This window comes from Trichoderma harzianum, assembly GCF_003025095.1.
Source record: "Trichoderma harzianum CBS 226.95 unplaced genomic scaffold M431scaffold_9, whole genome shotgun sequence".
Classification (NCBI taxonomy): Eukaryota; Fungi; Ascomycota; class Sordariomycetes; order Hypocreales; family Hypocreaceae; genus Trichoderma; species Trichoderma harzianum.
The window spans coordinates 1,377,075-1,387,271 of record NW_020209257.1 but is presented as its reverse complement, the minus strand read 5'-3'; the positions used below and the strand labels follow the sequence as shown (position 1 = coordinate 1,387,271).

General features: G+C 41.1%; 4 protein-coding genes across 4 annotated transcripts; 1 reads left to right on the top strand and 3 right to left on the bottom strand.

The window, feature by feature from the left end:
• Positions 1–2,346: 2,346 nt before the first annotated feature.
• Positions 2,347–3,302, bottom strand: M431DRAFT_557629 (hypothetical protein; the record flags this gene model as incomplete). The annotated part of the gene is made up of 2 exons (XM_024921481.1): positions 2,347–2,658; positions 2,724–3,302. 2 exons carry the CDS (start codon positions 3,300–3,302, stop codon positions 2,347–2,349), a joined length of 891 nt encoding a protein of 296 aa, XP_024772663.1.
• A 1,898-nt stretch (positions 3,303–5,200) lies between these two features.
• Positions 5,201–5,995, bottom strand: M431DRAFT_522078 (hypothetical protein; the record flags this gene model as incomplete). The annotated part of the gene is made up of 2 exons (XM_024920493.1): positions 5,201–5,709; positions 5,800–5,995. 2 exons carry the CDS (start codon positions 5,993–5,995, stop codon positions 5,201–5,203), a joined length of 705 nt encoding a protein of 234 aa, XP_024772662.1.
• An 882-nt stretch (positions 5,996–6,877) lies between these two features.
• M431DRAFT_90623 (hypothetical protein) lies at positions 6,878–7,987 on the top strand (the record flags this gene model as incomplete). The annotated part of the gene is made up of 3 exons (XM_024924168.1): positions 6,878–7,006; positions 7,067–7,152; positions 7,207–7,987. 3 exons carry the CDS (start codon positions 6,878–6,880, stop codon positions 7,985–7,987), a joined length of 996 nt encoding a protein of 331 aa, XP_024772661.1.
• A 482-nt stretch (positions 7,988–8,469) lies between these two features.
• On the bottom strand, positions 8,470–9,453 carry M431DRAFT_497300 (hypothetical protein; the record flags this gene model as incomplete). Its single annotated transcript, XM_024917579.1, has 2 exons — positions 8,470–9,177; positions 9,340–9,453. 2 exons carry the CDS (start codon positions 9,451–9,453, stop codon positions 8,470–8,472), a joined length of 822 nt encoding a protein of 273 aa, XP_024772660.1.
• Positions 9,454–10,197: the final 744 nt, after the last annotated feature.

The following is a 10,197-nucleotide window of genomic DNA, read 5'->3' as shown; positions in this document are numbered from 1 at the left end:
GTACTGGTTTTTGGAATATAAATAAGAGAGGTTTTTCCTGAGTTTTCCTGTACTAGTAATTCAATTCAATGAACATATTTTAATAAGCAAATTTGATCAATTTGATCCTTTTTACCCTTTGTTACTAGACCAGTGATAAGACTAGCTACCCTATAGCTTCAAAGTCTTATAATACTATCTTTCTTTTCTTCTATATTTTAACTGCGGCTGTAGTACGTTTTTACAGTTCCTTTAATAAAAAGGATTTAAGCTAACTTAGCTCAGGGGTCTTTCGTTAAAGGAGGGTCGCAGTGCTTATTTACGAAGTCACCTGCAGAGGGGTTTGCAGTTACGTATGTAGTTAAGTCTGCAGGACTGCAGCCTTACGGCTACTAGATTATAGTCTATACGAATAAGTCTCGTTGGCAATTATCCTTATCTTCAACGGTCCCTTTACCCTTTATAAGTAGAGAGATAAATCTATTAAAAGCTGGGTTAGTAGAAGAAAATAAAGAGGGATAAGGGATAATTATAGGTAACTATATAGCGAATACGTAAGCTTAGGGTAGCGAAGTAACTGTATTTATCTCTGCCTTCCTTAATTCCTTCCTTAGATTTTAGGTTTTTTATAGTATTATTACTAAGCTAAGGGCTTCGTAACCCTTAACTTGCGCCCCCGTAACGTGGCCGGTGCGCGGCCGTTGCGCGACCGCGCCCTCTTTAAATAGGCTCTGACACCCCTAGGGTTCCTTTTACCTAACTATAATATATTATAGCTTTAGTAAGGAAAATAGTTTAACTTTTTTTTTTTACTAAAAATAATAAAGTAGCTTAAGTAAGCCTAGACTTTAAAAGCCTACTAAAATTAAAGATAGTAGAAAAATACCTAAAACTACTTAACGGCCTCCCTAGGTTTACCCTCCTAGCTTACTTAAATAATTTATAAAATAAATAAGGTAATATAAGCTAGGGAGTTATTATATACTATAACTTTAAAAAAACTATAATATATAATCCTTTTACTAATATAAAGGTTTATAATACTAAAGTAATAGATATTTTTAAAATTATAAAACTAGCTAAAATATATACCTTTATAAATTTAAATATTTAAGAAATTTTACTTTTTTTAAATAACTTAGTAGTAGTAAATAAAATACTAAAGCTAACTTTTACTTTATCCTAAGGAGCTTATATAAAGTTATACTAAATTACCTAAAGACTACTTTTATAAATAATTATAAAAATAACTTAAATTTTAGGTTATAAAAATATATTAAAAAATAAAAAAGCTAATTAATTAATAAAAAAAAATTTAAAACTCTTTTACTTTTTAAAAAACTACTTTACTATTACCTTTATTAAAAAATAAGTAAAAAAAAAATATAAAGAAATATAAAATAATAACTAAAATAATAATTCCTAAAGTTTTATAAAACTAATAAATAAGGCCTTTATAAAGCCCCCCTTATACCCCTAAAGCTATAATTTTTATACTTAATCTTATATAGGCTATTAGTTAAAAAGTTTAAATATAAAAACTTTATAAAATATTATAAAAAATTTAAATATAATACTAGGCCTATTTATAAATATAAGAAACTAAAAATATAAGAGTACTTTATAAAGTACTATATAATAACCCTTTTTCTCCTTAATATATTAAAAAGGGAGGTATATTTTAAAACTACTTATATTTAATACCTTTTTAGTAATAGAGGGTATAAGGACTTTTAAAAACTAGTAAAGGAAATAAGCCTATATAGCCCCCCTTTTATAAAAATAAATATATAAAATAAACTAACACTTCCCTATTTCCTTTATTATATTAAAACGTAGTAAATGCCTAATTTAAACTCAGCAGCTTTTACTATCCTAATACTTAGATAAGGACTTATGTAACTAGATTACTTAGTGGACGTTAATAATAAAATAAATAAACAAACAAATAAACATCAGCAGCGATGGCAAAAGGAGTGAAGACTTAACTTGCATTATTCTGGCAACTGTTTATCCGAAGCCAGGAAAGACGGAGAGAGTAAGCCAAATGTTGATTATGCTAGGTGAAATAGCTGCTCGTAAAGATGCAGCTACGAAAAAAAAGTAACAAATAAAGTAAATAGAATCGGGAGATGCAAGCACTCTCATTGTATCTATGGGTTCATATCTTGTACATAATGTAAACCTTATTTGGATTCCAGTTGTGTGCGGCCTATTCACTCCTTATCACTTTTACAACTTACTGAACTTGCACGAACTCAGCAGTATAAAATGTCAAGATTATCAAGGGAATGACAGAAGTTTTCCCAATGACCAGTTCTATTCTTAAACTAACTCTACAATTTGAATACTTTTTCTACGTATCACCTACTTGCGCTTGGCAAGTGCCAAAGCTGCCATGAATGAATTGGCGTAGATGAACGTGTCTCTCAAGAAGTATCGCTTCTTAGGATACCACCCTAGAATTTGCTCAGCCTTGGTTCTATTGGCGTTGTGGTTCCCGCCAATAACATCCAAGAAGCCTGTTTTCTCAGGCTTGTACAATTCTGCTTTCCTCTTGCATCCAAAATAATGAGCGTCGCGCTCAAACAGTAAACCAATAGGGAACTGATCTCCCACCAGCTCAAACACCGGATGCACGCTGTTTCCGTTGATTAGCTGCAGTTTATTCACCGCCAGCTCAATGGCAACAGCCACATCATCAATATTGGTGAAGCAGTAGATCCTGTGCGCGCTCCTTCAACAAGAGGGCCCAGGATGCGAGTCCAAGAGGCACCTCCTCGAGCCCATATAAACGATGGCTGGATGACAGCGACATCAAGGATTGCCCTAGACGCCAAAACCTCTTGTTCATATAGAAGCTTTGACTCGTTAAGGCCCTCTTCGGGTACTGCTGATTGCGATTCAGCAGTCATCTTCTGAAAGCTCCCGTAAGGATCCTCAGTCGATCCCTGAGTCCATATTCCGCTCACAGTGACAAAACCCAGCTTTGGTTGAATGGGGTGCTTGTCCTTGGAGAGCTGTTCCCGCCTGATCTTCTCAGCATCCACAATGGTGCTTAGCAGCCTCGACTTGGTTGTCTTGTTGTTATAGCTGGTAGTATCCACAATAACATCAATTTTGTTTGAACTAATGAGTTCAAATGCCGCCTGAGGAGAATCAAGGCTCCCCTTGAGGGGAATAATTTCGTTGGTAGCGAGGCGGAATCCTTCCTCCTCACTCTGAGATGCGGCGTAGACGTAATGATCACCGCTGCGAATGAGCTGCTCGCTAAGAGCCGAGCCGACATAGCCAGTGGGTCCGATAACAAGTACGTTAGGCATCTTGGTTTGCTGTGATATTGAATTGCTATGAGACGTCGATCTGGTGTGGTGTACAATGTTTGCTGCTGGGTTTGCCGATCACAAGTGTTTTTGTTACTGTAATGCTGTTGTCTTCGTCTTGTATCTCTTGATGGGATGATCAATGTATCGCTAGATTGTGTGTTGTTAATGATATCCTTTCAATTCCTTGTGGACATTTTATATCCAACACATGTGGCATGTCAAACAAAATCTTATTGCATTTCACTTATTACTTACTGTTTGGTCCGAACTGTAATCGAAGGACCAGTAAAAATTCCAAAGAGCTATGTATAATCTCTACTAGCTGCTGTAACCTTCGTCCGAGATGGCGTCGGGATCTCCGCAGTGACGACAGAGCTCTAGAAGATGATATAGAATCAAATGGCTCATTTAGGATAAGGCTGAAGTCTATAGATCCGCTTTTTTCTTCTCTTCTCTCCTGGCTAATGCATTGGGTGATCTCTAAAGGCGACGAACTTACTCGTTTAATCTAAAATGAGTCAGTACAATGTGAAATGCTGCCTTGTACTCTGTCTTTTCATACATGGAATCACAATCCTACACTTTGCTATTTCTTATTCTTTCTACTTGTTAAAGGGAGCCAATTATAGTCATTGAGAGATATTTTTCTCACTGAGAGATTCCATTTCTACCTCTCCGAAAACCGGGAGTCAACTCTATATCAAAAACCTTTGGCTTCTCTTGCCTGCCCTTAACCCTGCTTCGGAACCTAGCGTCCTCATGCAATGAGTAATTGCTCTCCCTTCGTATAATGGTGCTTGACCTAATTTTTGTTGATTGTAATAGTATTATGAACACTCGCACCCTGGAGTGAGAGGAGGCTCATCTTCTATCCTTTCAGTTTCCTCTTTGATCTTATTTCAAGACCAGTACTGAAGGTGTCTGCTTCAGAGTCTTGGTCCAGTTATCGCCCATCTCTCGGCAGTTCCAAATGTGATGGAGCATGACGAATGCGGTTGTCGTGTTAGTAAATGTTCCCCGTTCAAAAATACCCATCAGCTTTTTGGAGAAAAAAGTGCGTTTCGCAGGGACGGAACTTTCCGCTGCGGCGATGAAATACACCCAAGCCAGCGCATTTTCACCAGGCGCGTAAGCAGAACATTTCCCTGTTTGGGCAGACCTCAAGGGACTCCCCCCGACATACCTTGCTATGGACGGACCTGACCCTAGCCGGTGTCCAGACTCGAACTGATCACTACGAATTGCCCAATTGGTAAGTCATGATAAACTTTTCTAGTTCAGCCTTCGAGCTAATAACCACAACAGGTTCGTTCAATTTCCTCAGCTGCCAACGACCGGTAAGGCGGGGATGGAGCTTGCAACGGCAGTTCGGTGGTTGCTGGAAGCCAATAAGTACACTCTGTAACTTGTACGAATTGTAAGATAGAGAGAAGAGCAAAAAGGTGTTATAGATCCATAGACTTAATTACGTCATTTATTCCGCGCCTCGGGATCGCCTACATATGGTTTATGAGCTGCATGTGTTATGCGGGTAAAGGCTGCTAAGGGTCAATCGCATCAATCCAAGTCTCCTTCACCTTTGCTGCCTACTTGTACGATCAACAAAAGTCCTTAGATTGGAGGTATAATCTGCCGTTCTTAAGTGCAAAGACAAAACAGGCACCTTGGCCAGATAGAGACTCACAATTAGTCACAGCAAAGGTCTACTCCATATTACCACAGCTACTGTGGCCTCTTCGATGAGAGTCAATTACAATAGAGATGACTGCATGATGGCAACCAGCGCACAATATACACCAAAAGATGCCAGGTTTTGTAGCCATTTTGAAGTCAATTTTCTTTGGTAACAATTTTATTAATGTATGTAACATGTAGGTGCTTTCTAGCTTGGCCAATCAAGCGATTGGCCATTTGGAGTGGTCCCATTGCGTAACATCTGTGTTAGTCAAACGCTGCCACCTGTGGAAGTGCCCGTTCTCTTCCACGATAGAAACCTGCATTCCCCAAATATCGGTCCTCTTGACAGTCGCTGAAACAGCTTTGTATGCTTCCACAACTCTAGGCTTTGCAACATCTCGATCGTGTTCTTCACGACTCTTCCATCCGCTGATCATCACTCCTCCTTTGCCTAATGCAGCATAACCCCTCTTGTCAGAAAGCACGGGTGGCTGGATCTCGCCCCAGATATAGCCAAAGCAGGAATCTGATTTCTCAATGGCAGTGAAGAATTCATCCTGCTTCGCTCTGAATGCGTCTTCATCGATACCCCAGAAGAAGACTACATTGGTTTGTGGTGCATAGAGGATGCTTCGGTCGGGGGTGTTTGGGATAATGACGTAGAGATCAGTCTTCTCTCTGTCCATGATATGCCACAGCGACTCAGGAACAGCTCCACCAAGATCGTCTCTCTTATGCACATCATGCTGACGGCGTGTTTTTGTAATCTATATTGTTAGACCTAAAGAATCGCAGCATATTTGCCAAGGGTTCATACCGATGAAATGCATGGCAATGTTAGAGTCTCTGTAGCTTCGGCCCCAGCAAGCTCGCACAACGCCGGGAATCGTTTCAGCTCCTGCTCTAAATGCCTCTAACCAGTCTTTTCCATCCTGCGTGGACACATCATCGATTGTGTGATCACCGATGTCAGTGACGACAATTTCGATAGCAGGTTGAACAGGTTGAACCATTTTGTATCGAGTGCTGTTGATTGGATGTTAAGTATTGCTCTTTGTGCTGTATGTTGTGTCTTGGTCAATGGATGTTTGCTTATCTTTCAACTCATTCGAGAGAGAAACTGAGTCTATATAGTGATACGATCTTTTACGAACATCGCTCTGATGTGCAAAAAAACGTAGATTCAAATCGCAGTTGGCTAAACGATAATTACCAAAACCATTCCTAGATTGGAATCAACTTTCCGATTGAGGAACATTCATTCGCTCTTGTAATCCAGAGTGGAGTTGAATGTGTAAGTTAACATTTCATTTCTAATACTACTACTGTAGAAGTATGATCGCTTTGTCAATTATTAAGAAGACACAAGTGTAGCCCCCTCTGTGTTGTGAAGTGGCTGATGGCTAATTCACCACGCAATAGGCGACACCGAATGCCATCATGAACGCCGCTACATTTCAACGACTTCAGGAAAGGTATTCAACTTGTATAATTACGTGGCCGGTTTGCTTGCCTAACAGCATGAAGCAACTGTATCAAGAATGTAATTACTAATAGCTAAAGATTATAAATGAAACTCATAATTCGGGTACCAAAAAGTTTCAGTCGCCCAATGACTGATCTCGCTGATTCCTAAACCGATATCCTTATTGGTATCAGCGCTAGATACAACAGCAATTAGCGTATCCGATGGGGCACTTACACACTGCAACACCACATGAGTGTCAGACGATACTTGCGTACACATTAATTATTTCTTCACTATTGGATTGACGGTAATATCTGCTATTGAGTATAAATAAACACTAATATCATTATTTTGGCAATTCCACATGAACAAGAGCCCAGATCCGCAAACAGAAATCTTCGCACGATATAGTAGGAATTCAGTCATCATGGTCGAGTTCAAGGTTGTGAAGGGATCTCCCGACGGTACACTCGTCGATGCAACTTCATCACGCGAAGTCAAGTCCGACGAGGTAGTCATTGATGTGACACACAGCGGTGTCTGCTTCACCGACTATGTAAGCTATGATCAACTGTCTTTACTTCCGCCACGAAACGACAACTAACGAAAATTGTAGCATTATCGGCAAGCAGACATGGTTCTTGGCCATGAAGGATCTGGAATTGTAAAACAGATTGGCTCAGGAGTAACTAGATTCAAGGTGTAAGTCACATTCAATCTCTATCATTGGCAATCACTAATTCTGTGCCGTTGAAGAGGTGACCGTGTTGGATGGGGATACCAATATAACAGCTGCGGGCATTGCAAACAGTGTCTTACAGGCAGGGAGACTTTCTGCGCAGAACAAGAAATGTTTGGTCTTGCCAACTTTGACCAAGGCTCGTTCGCAAGTGCTGCAGTTTGGAAAGAGGATTTCATCTACAAGATACCGGACAATATTTCGTCGAGCCACGCCGGTCCCTTGATGTGTGGAGGTTCCACAGTCTTCAACGCGTTGAAGCTAAATGGCATTCGCCCCACGGATCGAGTAGGCGTTATTGGAGTGGGAGGCCTGGGCCACTTGGCTATTCAGTTTGCCTCCAAAATGGGATGTCAAGTGGTCGTCTTCTCCAGCACTGAGCAAAAGAGAGCTGAAGCGATGACATTCGGAGCAAGTGAATTCTATACGACAAAAGGCGTCGAAAAACTGGAAATCTCTGCTCCGATTGATCACTTACTGGTTACAAGCAACGCTCAACCAGACTGGAACCTGTTCCTACCCATTATGGCGCCAGAAGGGAAAATTTACCCGATTACAGTTTCTTTTGATAACATTTCGGTACCAGCGATGGGTCTCATAATGGGTGGCTTGAGAATCCAAGGAAATATGATTGCTACGCGGCAGATTCATCGCGAAATGCTGGAGTTTGCTGCTCGCCATAATATCGCCCCAGTTGTAGAAGAATTCCCACTAACGGCGGCTGGCGCTACAGAAGCATTGCAAAAGCTTCTTGATGGAGGGATGAGGTATCGTGGAGTCTTGGTTGCGCAGAAATAGCGATCAGTACCATGTCAATAAATTGAGGAGAATCGGGCGATAATAAGCCTAGTCTAGTATAAGAGCACAAGACATTATGATGCAACTGATCAATGAATTGCCACAAAGAAACTGCGCTATCCTTCGTGATGAGTTCTCGGAAGTAGTTGAGTCGACCATAGTGTGTCAGTGCATTCATTCTACTCCAGAACCTTCAATTCTGATTCTTTGTGATATACGGTCCATTGGAGGCTAGCCTAACAAGTGAATGATATCATCTTCTCTTCTCTTCTTCACATGCGGAATTGTGAGATAGACTCGGTTTGAAACACAACCCTATCTCCGCCACGTTAACCAATGCCATAATCGTGATTGAGATTCTTCATCAAAAGTCTTAATTAAAGAAGTATATAATTTGTAATTTTCAGCGACTTTCTATCCTGTAGCATAATTTGACAAACAACTGTCAATGTCAATCGGTGATTACTGTGTCTAACTGCCTATTATACCCACTTCTTCAAAAAGTCGGCCTGCTCCTCCAAGTTCTTTTCGTGTGCCGGACCAACAACAGACTCCTCTAAGCTACGGAAACCGCGAAATTGCTTCGGCTGAAACGCTTTCTCATAAGCTCGAACTTGGTCCTGGTAATTTGGCAGCAGCGGAGCATCCGTCGCAACCCAGTAAATCGGGCGAGGAGAAATGCGGTGTATCGATGCAGTCGGTTCAAATTTGCTCTGCCAATACAAGCTCTCAAGCGTCAGCTTGTTTTCCCATGGCGTTCCTGCAGCATCTGACAATGGCTTGGACGTTTTCCATAAGAAGAACCCCTGAGGATTCCCAATGATTCTATCCAGCGGGCTCTTCTCAGCCATTTCCATCGACTCCGCAAAGATTGGCACATATTTATGCTCAATCCCGGGATTTGCAATCCGCGCGGCACGCTCCTCCCATGCGTCTTGGTAAGCCGTTGGCGGAAATCTGAGCATATCAACCTCCCCAGAGAAGAATGGAGATATCACCATAACCGCCTTCGCGCGCTTGTCATACGCGCCTGTTTGTATGACAACTCCTCCGCCGTGACCAATCCCCCAAATTGCAATCCTATCGCCGTCTATGTCCGATCTGCCAGCCATATATGAGATGGCATCTGACAAGTCTTCGGCTTGCTGGAAGAGGTTTACATGCTGTCGAGGTAGTCCGTCGCTCGATCCCTAATGGCGGTGATCATATTGTAGCGTGGCAAAACCACCTTTTTGGAATGCTTCCGCAGTGTCATCTGCACCATGTTCATTCAGGAAGGTGAGCTAGAAAAATTGTGCATCAGCAACTCATTCACTCTTTTGCGTACATCAGTCGATCAAAAATATTCGTACCCCCGTGATCATGATAACAGCTGGTGCTTTTGATACACCCGGCAATGTCAAGTTCCCGCGAAGGGTTGTTCCATCCTGAGTTTTGAACTCAACTCGCTGCTTCGTGAATGACATCTTTGTTGTAAGGCGTTTGCCTATAAATATATATGTCTATTACTTTTTGTGCTCACTATCTGTAAATCAGGTCTACTTCTAGTACTGCTTTATATATTGAATATGTCGTTCGCCATGTTCTGCCACACACATCATTCCTGTTCATACACTTAGTTGTCAGTGCTCACATCTGTGGCTTACAAATTTCCCAGTACGGTGGCTTACAAGAGGCAGAATGACTAAATGCGAACCAATTTGATTCCTTAATTATTTCCTCATTGCAGTGGTAAAAGCATAACACCGCTAAGTTAAAGCGGCGGACTATTAGTATACCAAAAATACCAGTTCGCTCCATTGCTGTACCTCATTATTAATCTTTTATTACTTTATTTAGGAGTTTATGTTACAGCAGTTTACATCTAACTGAAGTAAATATTCTCATTCAGCAGACCTCGTCACTTTGCTTCTTTTTCTTTTCTCAACCCTATCGAGATTGTGCTCCATCTGCTGGTATTCTCTCGGAATGCAACTGCATATACGCGCGGAGTTCCAAATATCACCCAATATGCGGGCACAATTTGATGACTGATCTATTAGCCAATGGGCATTGCTGTTCAGCTGTTGATTCCTCATCTTAATACCCCATTAGTTGACCCACCCTCCAACCTAAAGAAGCCACAGCAAGGCGGGAATAGCCAGACTAATTCACAAGTCCGCTCCAATTCGGAGCGGTCACAAGTAAGATTCATGTTCAAAAGGTTTGCT